Source organism: Carassius carassius, chromosome 14 (genome assembly GCF_963082965.1).
Source record: "Carassius carassius chromosome 14, fCarCar2.1, whole genome shotgun sequence".
NCBI classification, from domain to species: Eukaryota; Metazoa; Chordata; class Actinopteri; order Cypriniformes; family Cyprinidae; genus Carassius; species Carassius carassius.
In genome coordinates this window covers 30,415,188-30,432,869 of record NC_081768.1, presented here as the reverse complement: position 1 = coordinate 30,432,869, position 17,682 = coordinate 30,415,188, and the positions used below count along the sequence as shown (strand labels likewise).

At 38.4% G+C, this 17,682-nt stretch overlaps 1 protein-coding gene across 1 annotated transcript in view; it reads right to left on the bottom strand.

Annotated features, from left to right (window-relative positions):
- Positions 1-17,682, bottom strand: part of LOC132157486 (neuroendocrine convertase 2-like) — a 66,756-nt gene that overhangs the window by 26,076 nt on the left and 22,998 nt on the right. The window contains exons 7-9 of the mRNA XM_059566846.1: positions 6,653-6,741; positions 5,357-5,532; positions 2,327-2,542 (exon numbers count right to left, since the gene is read on the bottom strand). Of these exons, the coding sequence (XP_059422829.1) occupies positions 2,327-2,542; positions 5,357-5,532; positions 6,653-6,741 (481 nt within the window). The remainder of the gene's footprint in view (positions 1-2,326; positions 2,543-5,356; positions 5,533-6,652; positions 6,742-17,682) is intronic.

The window sequence follows — 17,682 nt, the reverse complement described above, 5'->3', positions numbered from 1 at the left end:
GGTACATGAGTGTAGCACACTCAGATGGAAAGCCTCGCCAACATCATGTCAACGTCCGTTTTAAAGTACCATTTCTACCTTGCTGCTAGACGGATAAACACAAATGTATATCTCAGTCTCTCCAACACACATGGGAAAAAAACAGGCCATTGTTCTAGTGCAATATGCTGTTGAAATATATATTTTTTGTGAAAATTTAATTAAAAATTAAAATTAAAAATTTAATTGAATTTGATTAATGTCATTGTATAAAAAGAGGTTTAAATACATACAAATCTTACAGACATACATGATTTGTATAAAATCTATTTCTGTGGTAAGAGGACTTGAAATGACTCGAAACTAAAATGGTAGGACTTTGGACTCGACTTGAGACTTGCTGGCTTTGACTTTTGACTTGACTCGGGACTTGCCTCATCTTTGACTCGACTTGACTCAAGACTCGAGGGAAAAGACTTGAGACTTACTTGTGACTTGCATAACAAGGACTTTGTCCCACCTCTGCTGTAAACTGTAACAACCAATCACCGTTCACCATTCCACGCAATCTAGATAGTAATGGTGGCACTCTGAATACACCTGGCATCCTAGTTTTCCTCATCTACTTTGTATTTTGTGATCAATAAACAAGGGCTGCAGGATAAATCACATGTGATTGTAATCCGTATCCCGTCAGTAAAGCAGGTTCTGTGATTAATAGTACCAGTAAATCTCCATCATGTGCTTTCAGATGGAAATTATTCAGAATCATTTAATACACAGAGCCTTAGATCACTGACAAACTACATTTATCATTTACGTTCATTAGATGAATCGCATTTGATTATGAACGTGATATTGCATAGCTTGTCAGTGTTAGTGTTTTTATTAATGCCATTTAGGTTTTTGTTAATACACCATATAGTACTAGTCAACTAAATGAATTTACCATGGCAAAGATGAATGCACTTTTGGAAGTTGAATGTAAGGGAAATGTCATCTTGGAATTTCTGTGGTCTAATGTGATGTTGTTTATGATGAAATTCGATTGTATTGTTGTAATTAATTTATAGCATTAAATATGACCTGTTGAATTCATTTTGGAAGTGATGACTGATGAATGTATTTTTAGTCCAGTGTCGGTACAGTATATGAGATTAGTATTGACCAAGTTCAGAGGCTGTCATATGTGGATCAACTTACTATGCTGTGTATTTTCATCAGTTTTAATATGAAAAATAAATTTTATATTGATTCAATGGATTTATTTCATTTTGAGGGAAAAATGTATTATGGATTTATTGCATTTTGGGGAAAAATAAGAACATTTTATAATAAATGTTTTGAAATTCAAAACCTGGATTAGAATTTGTAATGTTATTATAAGCTAAATATGCTATGTGGAGGTTTGAAACAAATAAATCAAATTAATAACTCAAATTAATCAAAATGGATTTATTGCGTTTTGGAACCCAGCTCTTCATAAATGTGACACTGGACCACAAAACCAATCTTAAGCGTCAATTTTTCTGAAAGCTGAATAAATAATCTTTCCATTGATGTATGGTTAGTTAGGAGGATAATATTTGGCCGAGATACAACTATTTGAAAAGCTGAAATCTGAGGGTGCAAAAAAAAAAAATCAAAATACTGAGAAAAATCACCTTTAAAGTTGTCCAAATTAAGCTCTTAGCAATGCATAAGAGTTTTGATGTATTTACGGTAGGGAATTTACAAAATATCTTCATGGAACTTGGCCATTGGTTTTGTGGTCCAGGGTCACATATATATTTCTATCAATGCATATATCATAATATATCATTATTATACATTATATATAATAGTGTATATATAAACAATATATACAAGTAGTGATAAAACTGATAATAATAGATGGTAATACCATTGTAATAATGTTGTAATAAATGCTATAATATATATATATGAGTGTTCATGTAGCTCAATTGGTAGAGCATTTCACTATCAAGCGCAAGGTTGGGGGTTCGATTCCCCGGGAACACATCATAGGTAAAAATTGATAGCCTGAATGGACTGTAAGTCGCTTTGGATAAAACGTCTGCTAAATGCATAAATGTAATTTAATTTAATTATATATATATATATATATATATATATATATATATATATATATATATACACACACACACACACACACACACACACAACATCGTACTTTTAAAAATAGTATTCTTTAAAAAGGTGGAAAATGTCTTTGTTTATGTTTTGCAAGTATTTTTTATTTTTTTTTAAAGACTGAGTTGGTGCCCTCCACAAACAAACAGAATCTGTAGGAAACACCGACACACACACGCACACACACACTCACCACGCCTGCTTCAGGATTTCGTTTACGGCCGTTGCTGAAGGTGGAGGCGAGGGTGGAGGAGCAGCTTTCATCGTAGAGCGCGGTGCGTCCGTCATTGATGGCTGAGTTAATAGAGATGGTCCACATGCTGGAGGCGTATCCATCGCAGTTACAGTCGTCATAGCTACCACCGTCTCCAGAGGCCCACACATAGATGCTGCCTTTCCCACCTCGACCCTGTCAGACAAGCAAAAACGACACGATTACAGCCAGCACTCATGCCCGCTACAGCTCAATAAGGAGCAGTCCACACTCTTTGATATTTCTCTTCAAGAGCCTTCCAGATTTACTCCATTTATCATACAAATTACACTCGCATAACCAGGAGTAATTCAACAGAGACATCACAGAGGCGTTTCAAGACCTTTTAAAGACTGCAAGCTGTCCTTTGAGTGTCGATGATTCAGGCACAGCCATTGTGTTTAAGGTTCTTGTCTGAACATGTAATTGTGATGCTTTTAGCTGATTGCAACAGCGCTCTTTTCTTTAGGCTTTGTGTTTAATAGTGGCAGGCACCTGACAAGAGGACATTTGTACAGTGCAATTGTAATCTTAAAAGGGTCCTTGATTATTGTTATTTGAACAGTACGTGGTGATTTACCATGCTAACACAGCGGGGAGGAATTATGGTGCTTCCAGACCCCGGGGCATCAGCCTCTTTGGAGTAAATAAATAAGAAAATAAGACGGTGCAGAAACTTTATGACTTCTCATAATTTAGATTTTATATCAAAATGACTCATTCAGCATTTAATAAGCCCAATCTTATGTTTGGCAAATGTGATATGTCGAGGGGCTAATAAAACTTGGTTGCTAATATGAGAAATAAAGTCTCAACAGTGTAATACAATAAAGTCACAAATACACACCACATGTTTAATAAATTGCTAGGGTGAAAACAATTTAGACTTCATCAACCTCCAAGCTATGCTAAGGTGTCCAGGCATTATTAGAAACGAGGAAGTGCATCTCATTTCTTCAACCCTTACTCACAGGGAAAATGTGCATGTAGCGTCGTTTCTGCAAACTGATACCATGTTGCTTCTTATGTGTTTTGCAGCATGTTTAGATGTCCAGTGAGTGGTGCTAAAAGTGTGTAGAGTTTAACCGACATCAATTCGAGATTTTTCTCCTTTTTCTTTTGTCATTGTGTGTATTTTGTGCCTAACCATACATTGTTACAAGGATATGACACTGAGGTTGAAAGATTGGATATATCTTTATGTGTCTGCTGCAATGCCCCATTTGTTTCCATTTTACTTGCTGTACAGTAACCACAAGTTTGACTGACAAGTCAAGATGATTTTCTGTGTAACTGGTATTATGCCAAACATGCTGTCACCAGCAGCCAAACCGCAATTCTCAACTGTATATGGCGTTTCATTAGCACTCTGTGTGGCATCCTGCAAATAAATAAATGAAGCATACATGAAGTGTTTGCCATCTGACCCTCATAATGATTAAACAGCGCTCAATATTACTCCCAGGCTCAACATCAGTCCTCTTCAACTGCAGTGAGGAAGCCTGAGGGACAGACAGTCTTCACCCATCTCTGCTATTCTTGTCCAATCTGATTTCAATTGCAAAGGGCTGCTCAAAACACACAGCGATTACTTTGTGGGATGCCTCGGCTTGACAAGTGGAGCGCCCTCATAAATCCTGCTCAGCAGAGGAGCGCTCGGCGCCATTTATACCCATTATCCGAGGCAAGTTGTGAAGGCAGCAGTCACGGACAGGGAATGTGCATCTAAATGACACGTTTAGTTTGACACGAGACTTTGCAAGGTTGACATACGTGAGAGAAGTTCTGGAGAATCTTGAGGAGTCAAAGCTATTTTTTATCGAGGCTGCATGGATGCAACACAAATATGCCTTAGAATGCTTGTGGTCTGAATAAAAAATGATAGAAACTTTATTAGTACAAGACAGTAAAATTCCTATTGTAAAATCTGTTAATTAACTAATGGTATTGTGGTGAGTGGGGCGGGGGCGAGGGACGTGGGAACAGGAGCGAGGCCGGTGGAGTGATTGGAGATGAACGACACCTGTTCGACCCACCGGTCTCGAGTCCCACGGAGTAGATGGAAGGATATAAAACTGGAGCGACGAAAGTGAAGGACGAGGGAGGACCAGGCCTGGGCTTTATTTTATGTTTTGGTTTTTATTTGTGCGCATCAGTCGTCCGCGAGGGGTTGATGCGCTGTTTTGTGTTTATATTGATTATTAAAGTTTCATTTTGATTGTCCGCCGGTTCCCGCCTCCTTCTTCCCAAAGATTATGGAGTTTTGATTATTACAGTGGCTGTCGTCGCTCCTGTTTTATATCCTTCCATCTCCTCCGTGGGACTCGAGACCGGTGGGTCGAACAGGTGTCGTTCATCTACAATCACCCCACCGGCCTCGCTCATTCCCACGTCCCTCGGCTCTGCCCCACTCGTCACAGGTATGTTGGAAAGGTGGACAAGGAATTAAATGAATAAATTTGCAGCATTTGCCTGAGACTTTTAAGTATTTATATTTATGAAGATTAAAATGTAAGAAATTCTCATTGACACTGATTATACTGATATTTACAATTCAAAACATAGCCAACAATAAGTGTGTCATATTATATGCATACTAAACTATGATTTGTCTGTGGGATATTGGGAATAAATGGAGAGATTTCTACCTGGAAATGCATATTCTAGCTGTATGAGTGAAACTGGTTTTATTTTGAATTTGAATCTCTAAATACACTCGTATCTTCTGATTCTGAAGTTCAGCATTCTTTCTTATTTGTTGAAGTTGATCTAAAGTGGCAGAGAGACACCCGGAAGACTATGAACTCTGTTTTATTTATTTATTTATTTATTTTTTTCTGACTGGAACAGATGTTACAATTCAGTACCTCTGTATTTCCTCGCTTTTTTTCTCTCAGGTGATTCACAAGGGAATCAGTTTAGCTATGCTTATGCTGTAAGACACATCTGTAGGTTTTAAGCGTGAGGTACCTTGTTGACTCCGTCGGCCATGGCCTGCAGGGTGAGCTCACGCGGGCCGTCCACCGTCTTGCCGTCGTCGGTGGGACCCCAGCTGGCGCTGTAGATGTCAATAACCTGTGGCATATGGCTGATGGATGAGGCCTCGATGATGTCCGTCATGAAGGGCTGGTCCAGCATACGAATGCCTGTGAAATGGCAGGATTGAGAACATGGGAGCAGCAGGAAAACTTTACTCTATCGATGCTGTGCATTGATGAGTGCAGGAGTGAGAGGGCTTGAGATTCACTGAAGGTAATGGCTTAGGTGCTTCATCAAGCACAAACTAGATTTGCACTCCAGGAACATCAGTGCTGTGTGCCATGAGACATCAGCGGCTGTCAGACTGACTGAGTGTCCTCATTCTGACCTCCTCCTGGCTGAAGCTGAAGCTAGAGTCATGCGTGTGTCCCTTTGTGAGGGACAAAAGACATTGTCTTTTGAGGGACAAAAACATGTCTTTATTGATGCTGCTGTTGGTGCTGGCTGCTGGATGTTGTGGAAGAGGGGAAGGGTAGAAATGATCAATTGAGCTGATATTCCATTAGGCTAAGAAACAAAGTGATTTCTCAAACGGAGACAAGTCATTGACCATTACTAACTGCACAGAAGAAACCTGATAAAGCATGCAAGTATTTTAATTACAACACTGTCTTGATAGCGTCCAAACACTTGAATGTGAATATTGTTTCTGCTTCTTGAATGTAACATTTAAAAACATGTATTTTATGCATTTAAAAAGCACTATACAAATAATCATGAATTTAATTGCATGCTAAATTTGTACATCCGTCTGCACCATCTACAACTGAATGCATGGTCTTGGTATTATTAGCTTTGTTTGAGTAGCAGCTTTTGCTCAGAAGCAGTTGTTGTGATGTCATGCTGACCCAAGCAAGCCTAACAATCCAGTAGCCAGAACAGAAAGCAAAAAACTTAATATCAGTATATATGAGTGAATAATACATGTGAACACTTTTTCTGAAATCTAAAGATGGAGGAAACATCAATTTTTTTTTTTTTTTTTTTGTAAATGAAATATAAAAGACATTGGATAATTTCTAAATTCGTCTTTACATAAAAGCAGGAGTATTTCAGTTGCATCCACTGAAAACTTCTCAGCTGGTTTACTATGCCAAGTGACTATTATATGACTTGACAGTTATCGACGCCTACTCACATCTACTTTCAGGTCGATTCGCTGACATCGCATATGAGATGTTAAGTCTATTATGAGGTCATAACTGTCAGAGCCTATCAGAAACGTACCTGCTACCTTGGAGTTGTAGGCCACGCCCACTCCACAGATGTTGTTGTTTGAAACCGCAGACACCTCTCCAGCACACCTGGTGCCATGACTGAAAAACACCAATCAGACATCACATATTTCACAATTAGTGTAAATATAAATATGGAACAAGCTAAATATAAACAACACTAAACCCGAGAACACACTACATGACTGTCAGGCAGATTATGAATGGAATTTGGTCTTGATGACGGATTGTGCCCGGTCACACAGGGTCTGTTCCAGTTGGGCTCAGAAAAAGTCACATCGTTTGTGGTGTCTAAAGATTATAGTCTCAGAATTCAACCATCAATCATTTCCAGTCATTTTTCATGTTTAATATTTGCAACTTACTCCAGCGATTGTATTTGGCTATTCAGTGGAAATGCGTTCACTGCAAAACATAAATCAGCAGTCAAATTATGTCCTTGGTTTCTGTAATTTTAAAGATTACCATGAATACTTTTCATTTATTTGTATACATGTTCATACATTTCAATCTGCAGTCTAATAAAATTTAAGAAAAACTAGAATTCCATTTTTAACTTTTAATTTCATCCTGCATGCTGGGTAGATGGTACAAAACTAACCCTCCCAGCATGCACTGCAGTTGATCTGTTTATCTGAATTAGTTTGATGATTGTTACCATTGTTGAGGTTTGTATGATAAGTGTTGATGTCTAATTCCATCTTTCGGATGAGATGTTAAACCGAAGTCCTGACTCTCTGTGGCTATTAAATAACACATGGCACTTTCCATAAAGACTAGGGGTCTAACTAAATTGCCCCCCTGGCCTTTGTCAATAATGGTCTACTAATAATCCCCAATCACTTGATTGGCTTTATGACTCTCTCTTCTCTCCACCTGTAGCTGGTGTGTGGTGAGCATACTGGTGCTGTTTTCCTGTGGCTGCTATCGCATCATCCAAGTGGATGCTGCTACTGTTGGTGGTTGAGGAGAGAGCCCCCCCACCCCACCACCACACACACACACACATGATTGTAAAGAGCTTTCAGTGCACAATACACAATAACGAACTATATAAATGCATCATTCATTCATTCAAATCTTTCTGTATATTTTGCCACAGTATCTTTGCATTTGTGAAACAGGACATTTACATCAATAATGAAAGATCAACTTCAACATTTTTAGTACTATTTCTCAACTTTGGTAAAGCTTGACACCCATCACAAAAAGTAATCCATTTCAAATGAACTAGTAGTGCTGTCAAACGATTAATCCAAAATAAAAAAAGCTTGCTTAATACAGTATATGTGTGTGTTTTGTGTATATTTATATTACACAATCTTTACATGTAAAAGTCTATTTTTATATTCATATAATTTTTATTAGAAATAAATATATTTAATATAAAAATAAAAGTATTCTAAAATGCAGTGCCTTGCGAAAAGTATCCATATCCCTAAATTTTTGTTCATGGGCATGCTGGCATGGCACTCTCAGGGTCAGTGAAACTCTGGGTTGTCTCTGCCAATCAGTCCTTGGTCAAACCCTGCATTTTTATGAGCAGGGGTGCCCTTAGAACAGGTGTCGAGGAATGTTGTTGTCACCATAGATGCCTCCAAGATGGGCTCGGGTGCCGTTTGGAACGGGCATGCAGCTTTGGGCTCCTGGACGGGACCTCGACTGCAGTGGCACATCAGTTGCCTCGAGTTGCTAGCAGTGCTACATTATCCAGAGAAACAACATCTAAGTTCCTAATAGAGGTCCTTCCAGAAGTCATAGATCCTCTTCTGACTATTATTAATTCACCCATTGTCATTAGGATATGTCAAAACCATCAAACTGGCTGTTATTAAGCCTCTCATCAAATAACCACAACTAGACCCCAAAGAACTAGTTAATTACAGACCGATCTTGAATCTTCCTTTTCTGTCTAATGTACTAGAAAAGGTAGTATCCTCACAATTATATTCCTTCTTAGAGAAAAATGTTATCTGTGAGGATTTCCAGTCAGGATTTAGACTGTATCATAGTACAGAGACTGATCTCCTTAGAGTTACAAATGACCTGTTCTTATCATCTGATCGTGGGTGTATCTCTCTATTAGTTCTATTGAATCTTAGTGCTGCATTCAACACTATTGACTACAACATTCTCTTGAATAGACTAGAACACTTTGTTGGCATTAATGGAAGTGCATTAGCATGGTTCAAACAATACTTATCTGACTGCCAATGATTCGTTGCAGTGAATGAAGAGGAATCATATCAATCACAAGTACAGTATGGAGCACCTCAAGGCTCAGTACTAGGGCCGTTACTATTCACGCTTAACATGTTACCCTTTGAGAGATATCATCAGGAAACCTGGTGTTAGCTATGAATGTTATGCTGATGATACTCAGCTCTATATTTCTTCGAGGCCCGGAGAAACATACCAATTTGAAAAACTAATTGAATACATAGTTGATATAAAAACCTGGATGAGGAGAAATTTCTTACTGCTAAATTCTGTAAAAATTTGAGCTGTTAATTATAGGACCTAAAAACTTTGCATGTAATTACCTAGAACGCTGTCTAAGACTTGAATACTGCTCTGTCAATTCTTCATCATCAGTTAGGAACTAATTGTACCAGTTAGGTGTGTTATTTGATAGCAATTTTTCCTTTAAAAGCCAGATTTGTAGCATTTGTAAAACTGCATTTTTCCATCTCAAAAATATATCTTAATTACGACCTATGCTCTAAATGTAAAATGCAGAAACGTTAATTAATACGTTCATGATCTCAAGGTTAGATTATCGTAATGCTTTATTGAGTGGTTGTTATGCATGCTTAATAAACAATAATAAACTATTCCAAAATGCAACAGCTAGAGTTCTTATTAGTACCAGGAAGTATGACCACATTAGCCCTGTTCTGTCCACACTGCACTGGTTCCCTATCAAACATCGTATAGATTTTAAAATCTTGCTTATTACTTATAAAGCCCTGAATGGTTAATCACCTCAGTATTTGAACAAGCTATTATTTCACTATATTCATCCAAATCCACTGCATTCTCAAAACTCTGGCAATTTGATAATACCTAGAATATCTAAATTAACTCCAGGCAGCAGATCCTTTTCCTACTTCACTCCCAAACTCTGGAATAACCTACCTAACATTGTTCGGGAGGCAGACACACTCTGTCAGTTTAAATCTAGATTAAAGACTCTCTTTAACCTGCCTTACACATAACACACTCACACATTTCTAATATTCAAATCCATTAAAGGATTTTTAGGCTGCATTAATTAGGAAAATCCGTAACCGGGAACACTTCCCATAACACACAATGTACTTGCTACATCATTAGAAGAATGGCATCTACGCTAATATTAGTCTGTTTCTCTCTTATTCCGAGGTCACCGTAGCCACCAGATCAAGTCTGTATCCAGGTCAGATGGTCACTTGAACTGCTCACTTGGTTTTGTCTGGCCAGAGAAGAACTGGCCCCCCGACTGAGCCTGGTTTCTCCCAAGGTTTTTTCTCCATTCTGTAACCGATGGAGTTTTGGTTCCTTGGCGCTGTCGCCTCTAGCTTGCTTAGTTGGGGACATTTCATTTACAGCGTTTTCATTGACTTGATTGCACAGATACTATTTAAACTGAACTGAGCTGGATGATGACATAATTGAATTCAATGATGAACTACCTTTTTTGCTTTATTGACGCTCTACTTCCCTATTTAATGCTGTTTAGTTGCTTTGTTTCAAACTATATTGTTAAAAGCACTATATAAATAATGGTGACTTGACTTGACTTCCATCAAGAGGGTTGGGGACCTACAAACATTCTCGGTCAACGAATAGTGCCTTGAGTTTGGTGCAGCTGACTCTCACATTACCCTGAGACCCCAGCCTGGTTATATGCCCAAGGTTCCCACCACTCCCAGAATTACCTCCTCTTCTAGGTTCACGAAACGGTCATCCATAAAATGTGTTGCTGTTCTGTTGTAAGTAATCTTAAAGATTCCTAAATGTATCTACTGTCGGAAGGCCAAATAAAGTGCTTTTGTTTTCTCCTAGATACACACAGCATCTCTCTGACATGACTGCTTCAACACTAAAGGCGGGCGTACACGGTGCAAATTCGGATGGTCGGAAGATCGTATGTCCACGCACACGGCACGAGTGAGTTTATCTGAAAATCGTACGGACGAGATGATATACGACACGATTTTACAACCTGCGAATTCCAGAAGCAATCGCACGAAGTTGATAGACGCGTTCGACTTGAAGCACTGCTGTACGCACAGAAGGTATGACATTAAAGTACCGCGAGAGTGCTAAGAGAGAACACATATCCAATGCATTCGAATCGCTCTCGCGGTACTTTGATGTCATACAGGTGATGTCATTCTGTGCAGCGCTGCTTCAAGTCGAACGCGCCTAATATAACTGCTCTCCCTCTCCCATAACTGCATATACAATATTGATACAAGCCGTGACTGTTTCCTACACGTACATGTTATTTTTCAGCAATAGGAAACCGGGACGTTTGGTCACCCTGTGTGTGTGTGTGTGTGTTCTTGTAGGTTTATAAATATCTGAAATAGGTATTACAATGTAAACATGGTTTGTGAGGACAATTCCTGTGCCCTCGTCAACCAAATGGCTTTAAAAAAATACTATACGGTGTTTAATAGTAATTTTAAACATGCATTTTCCGTAATGGATAGAGGTAGTGTATGGGGATATACACAGAGGCGTCGTGCCCACTCGAAGTGAGGGGGCACGTGCCCCCTCAGATTTCTGAGCCAAGTGGATTTTAAATGCAGCTTCCAAACGAAAAAAAAAAATGCAGAATAATATTTTTTATATATTTGATACAATCACAGTGGTGTGATTAGATCGTTCAATGCACAGCATCAGCTGCTAAATTCACATCTGCGTTCGCTGGCTGGCGCTGAGCCAGAGACAGACGCGTTCGTACAACGCTTCATGATAACCAATCAGAAACTATTCTGTTGCGCTTATGGATGCAATGGCCAATGCGAGACGTCAAGAAGAGTCATCACTGAAACGCAGTTTTTTGTTCACTTGCTCGCTGACTGAATTATTTAGCGAATTCTCTCATCAGAAACAACAAAAAGTGCAGATGTGCGTACGAATGTAAGTAAGATATTCGTTTCATAATGTAAAGTGCTTCAGTGATTTTAATGGGAGTTTTTGAGAGTGCCTGAACTCTGGCTAGACTGAATGAAAATGTTTTTTGATAATGTAAATGTTCTTTACTCTCTGTAAAATGAAAGTGTTAAAATAAGTATCTTACAATATTGTTATTAAAATTTACATTAAATGCAAATTCAGTTGTATTAAAAATATTTTATGGCATGATATGGCACTTAAGTAAAAAGTCAGGTTTTTATGTGTAGTTAATAGATTACACTACATTTCCATATATTGATCAAATAGCAATCTATAAAGGTGCAAAACGCATTTACCTACACATATTTGAGAAACGAGATATTTCCTGATATATTAAGCATGTTTGGAATTGTTTTGAATAAAAAGGAAAAAAAATAATAAAGAAAATAAGCCTATATCAGTTATACAGTGCTTTCGTAGAATGACTTATACCCCCGACCCCCAAAAAAAATGTGCCCCCTCAAAAATCATGAATGCATGACACCCCTGGATATACAGTATAGAATACCGTTACGTCTATGGAAGGTCCCTGTAAACTACATAATGCGTGTGTGAGAGAACTAAAAAGCATGGTACACGTTGCTAGCAACATCATACAGCGCTCGCTGTTCCTGTCAGACTTCAGCGAGTTTATCCTCCTGGTCAATAGTCCACATTCGCCGTGGCGCTGCCCTGTTCGTGTTTCTTCTTCTGTGGTTTTCCTAGTTCGTGATTGGTCAACTTCAGATAAATCAACAAATCGGCTCGTTCAACCGCACACATGTCACGAATTCAAACCGATAGCTCACGAACTTTTTAGACATGTTTAAAAATGATCGGGAGGTCGGGAAGCGCTCGTAAGCCACTCTGCTCGGCTCGTAATTCATCGCAAATGATACGAGCCGCGACCATATGAGCATACGCGATTTCCACACGATTGAAAAAAATCGCATGCGAACTCGTACGACAGCAAAAATCGCACCGTGTACGCCCGCCTTAACTGTGGTTATTGAAACCACGTCTTCTTTCTTTGCATGAACATTTGGGCGGTATTACACAAATATTCTACAAAGTGACATAGACATGTGGGGACGTGTTTGAACGAGCCGTTTTGGTGGGGGGGGGGGGGGTGGCAGAGTCTTGACTTTGATAAAGAATATCTCTTCACATCATATGACTCCTTTAATTTAATGCCATTAACATTGACAAATCAACTGATTTTAACATTGATTCAATGGTTTTCACCTGTTCTCTTGCTATCTGGGAATCTATGTATGAGAACTAAAAACTACAATGGAGAGCAGGACTTTCAGCAAATAACCACAGTTAATTTTGTTCCTTATCAAAATAAAATTTATATTAAGGTTAATTAAGGCAATTATTCTGATAATTTTGCTTACTTGCTCCATTGCAAAATTCAGAATCTGTCCGTCAGAAATTCCCTCTATCATGTAGCATCCAAAAAAAGCTTTTCTATGGACATATAATAGAATATTTCATTAAAATGGCAAAAAGATGTTTACTTTTTTTAGATTTCTAAATGAAACTGTAATATTGGCTTAACTGGGGAATAGTCACAGGGTCGATATGTTCATGACACTTGACTATATTACAATATTAATCTGAATTAATGTGCATCTAAATGAAGTTATTGATTCTGACCCTTGCCTTACTTGAATGACAGCCCTCAAATGCACAAGACGAGCTGCTAAAGAACAGAGACTCCTCAGGAAGAGCCGCAGCAATGCGTCCTCCTCCCCTGCACTCAGACAGACAGTGTTTCTATTTATATATAAGCGTCTGATTATGCTGTGAGTCTGCAGCTCAGATGATATTACTTCTGCTCTCAGCACACGCCCGAGCATGCTTCACACCCACAACCAACCCTGGAAAAACACAAGAGACACTTGTCTTCCTTCTATTAGATTCTGTCTATCCTTGAAGTGCAGCGTTCAAAATATCATTATGCCAGGGTTTATCTGTAGTATCTTTAGTATCTTTCCACAAATACTGTATTCTGATTTGTCTTCCGAAATCAATGCAGGTTACGTCATTTTTGTGGTAACTAGGGATGTGTGCTGCTTTTTTCACAATCAACCAGTCTGAGAAAGACTAACCAGTACTAAGAAAGTCTTGTATAAAAAGGCGGATCACGTGACTTCAATCTCACGTTTTATCTTTTGCAACTGAAGTTTGATCATGAATACAGCTTTTATAATAGCACAGGTAAGAACCAGAAAGGCACAGATACCATTACAAAACAGAACATGTACTGTCATTTAACTACTACTTTAAGAATTTCCATAAAAGCAGATCAACTCTTAGCAATTGTGTCCGTGTATCTTTGGCACAATGAGCGTCTCTGAAGGTGTGATGGCATGCTGTTTGAGCAGTATGGCACGGTGACAGAAGGCTTGCCAATCTTCGCTGACCTTCCTCCCGTAGGGTACCTTCTGTCCACCATGCATACTGTACAAACACAGGAGAAATATCTGCCTGCTGCAAAAACCTCCAGAATAAACAAGACAACATCTACCCTGTGCCTTAGGGCATATTTCAGTTTTGAAGAGGTTCATAACTGGGAATTCTGGCTCTCTCGAGTGAATATAGCTTTTTAATTAGGTTTAATAAAGCTACTGTGGTGAATACAGCACAATCTATGCCTTTACAGGAGCAGGAGAGAGTGTGCTCTTTTTTTCTTTTCTTTTTAATTGGTTAAAAGGCATTTCCAGTCTCATTTTTTTATTTCTTTAGCTTACTATAGAGAGATAACTACAAACCATCCATAGTAGGTTGATTCCTGTGAAAAGTATAACCGTTTTTGTTTTTACATCAGACTTGAGAAATGTGTCATTCCATCACTTGATCAGCAATGAATGCTCTGCAGTGAATGGGTGCCATTATTACTGTGCCATTATTGTGATGTTTGTATCAGCTGTTTGGACTCTTTGAGGGTACCCATTTACTGCAGAGCATTCATTGTTGAGACACTGATATAATCATACATTTGTCCAAATCTGATGAAGAAACAAACTCATCTACATCTCGGATGATCTGAGGATGAGCATATTTTCAGCTGAATTTCATTTCGGGGTGAACTACAGTATTTCTTTAAACTTTCAACATGTTTATGGCTAGCTACCTGAAAAATAACACATCCAGCTTGGCTCAGACATTTAAAGAGAATCTATGGCACTTCTGAGCAACAAGGGTCAGTGTATGTTCAACTGGGTCATATTTTATGGTGAGATTTTTGTTTCTTTCTTGTTCAGTTTCAGCGTGTGCAGCAGAGCAGACCATCAAATGATTTATTCAGAGAGAGTGGAGGAAAGCATTGATTTTACTATTAAAACTATTTGCATCACACAGAGCATTAATAAACGTTTATTGTGAATCAGAATCTCCTGAGTACTGAGAGCTTCATCAGAGTTAGCAGTGGTTCTGGTTTAAAAACGCGAACATTAAATGATGGCCCAGTTTTGTTCTTAATCTTCACCTCTGGGCGAAGGGTTTTGGTCAGGCTGCTCTGATAAGAGTGCAGAAGGAACATCTCTGCGCGCTGTGTTAATGCAGCTGGGCTGAGAGCCAGTAAGAGATGACTTAATGGGGCTACATGTAATGAAAATCAATACAGAGAGGCAAGGAGTCCTTCATCCGACCACTGCTGAGAAGCAAGTCAATGCTCTGCCAGCCCACTGTCAGCTAAATCCTTCAGAGATCTTACATCTTACAACACATGTAGAGTACACTAGTGTTCAAAAGTTTGGGGTCAGTAAGATTCACTCTCTTTGTATAGTTTAAAATATATAGTTTTAAAAGTACAAAAATTATATAGATCAAAAATAACTAAAAACATTTAAAATCTTACCAAACATTTATATTTCAAATAAGTGCTGTTATTTTGAACTTTCTACTCATCTGTGAATCATGATAATAATATTGATCAAGGTTTCCACAACATATTTGGCAGCAAAACTGTGTTCAACATAATCTGATCATAATAATCAGAAATGTTTCTTGAGCAGCAAATCAGCATCTTAGAATGATTTCTGAAGGATCATGTGACACTGAAGACTGGAGGAATGAAAATTAATGATTCAGCTTTGATCATTACACATTTAAACAGATATTAACATAGAAAACAATCATATTAATTTGTAATAGTTTTTTCACAATATTACTGTTTTTACTGTATTCTTGATCAGATGTAAACAACCTTAGACAATGTTCACACTTTTTTGAAGCTGTTTTACATTATAATTCTATACTGTGTTTTCAAAACAGTCCTTCAGATCAGAGCATCTTTTCAAGTTGAAAAAAATTCAACTTTTATAACAAAGAAAAAAAAACACCCAAAGTCAAGCGCTTTTTTGACAGCTGACCAATGACAAGCGAGTAGCGAGTCATTTCCATAACAACAAAAACATCAAGTAGATGGAAAAAAAAGAAGAAGAAAAATAGATGTATTTGCTATATTCAAAGCACAGAGAGTTGTATAATATGAGAACATACTTTATCTAGTCTAAAATATACTGGTATATAAAATATACTAGTCTAAAATATAAATATAGCTCCTGGACTAAACTGTTGTAAGCACCATACTGTTTCCTTCCCCGTTTAATGTTGCATACCCACAAACATCATTGTGAACTGAAATTTTCTCTTGTCAAAAAAAGATGCCAAGTGTGAACGCGCCCTTATTGAGCAGAGACTGGCAAGAGATTTCTTTCAAAAACATTTAAAAACCTTACTAACCCCAAATTCAATGCTAGTTTAAAATAAAAAATAAAAAATGATATAGTGAATATAATGAATATAGAAAGTCATGTAGTCAGAGAGAGAGAGAGAGAGAGTATTATCTTAAAGTTAATTTTGTATTGATTAGTTTATATTTTAATTTTTTTGAAGTTGAAAGCATTAAGAAAAGACATCACAATATGCGACAAGTTTAAAAAAAACAGTTCTGATTCTAAATTCCAACTGGACAAGTCACATTCAAAGCTGTAAAACTGTAAATATACAAACCATTGCATAAGCTTTGCATTGTTCCCACTCCATATTTTATATTAGGGATGCACGATATATCGGCATAAATATCGATATCGGCCGATGTTCGTCATTTTTGAACCTATCGGCATCGGTCCAATGAGTAAAATTGGGCCGATAACCACAACCGATGTGTATCTAGTTGCTGTGTCAGGATAGGGAGGGGGAGGGGGATTTGGTCGTGTGTATTTGTTTGTGCACGTGATACGCGACAGCGTCAGTCAGCGTCAAAGGCAGCACATGTTTGTGGGATGTTAAACTGAAGAGGCGAAAAAATGTCAGCGGTGTGGGCTTTTTTCACGGTGTCGAAAGAAGACACTCGAAAAGCAGTTTGCAATACCTGCAAAGTCGAGGTAATGCGAGGAGGGTGCCGCGTCAAGTCATTCAACACCACAAATTTAATATGTCATTTGAAAAACCGCCACCCAGACCTACACAAACAATTGCAGGAAAAAATGCTGCTAACATTAGCCAGCAGGCAAACACGAAAGCAGCTGGGAGTCCAATACAGCAGGTACTTGACAAGACCAAGAAATTTGCCAAGGACAGCGCAGAAGCCAGATCAATAATAAGGTAATGGAAATGATTGCTCTTGACGACCAGCCTTTTTCCGTAGTGAAGGACCGGGGATTTAGGCGGTTGATAGAGCATATTGAACCCCGCTACAGTCTGCCAAGTCGGCGCTACTTTTCCGACGTCTCCCTCCCTGCTTTGTACGAAGTCGTGGCCACGCATATCCACAAATTGTTGGACAATGTGACTGACATTAGCTTCACGACGGACATATGGAGCTCGGATATAAGTCAGATGAGTATGTTGAGCCTTACT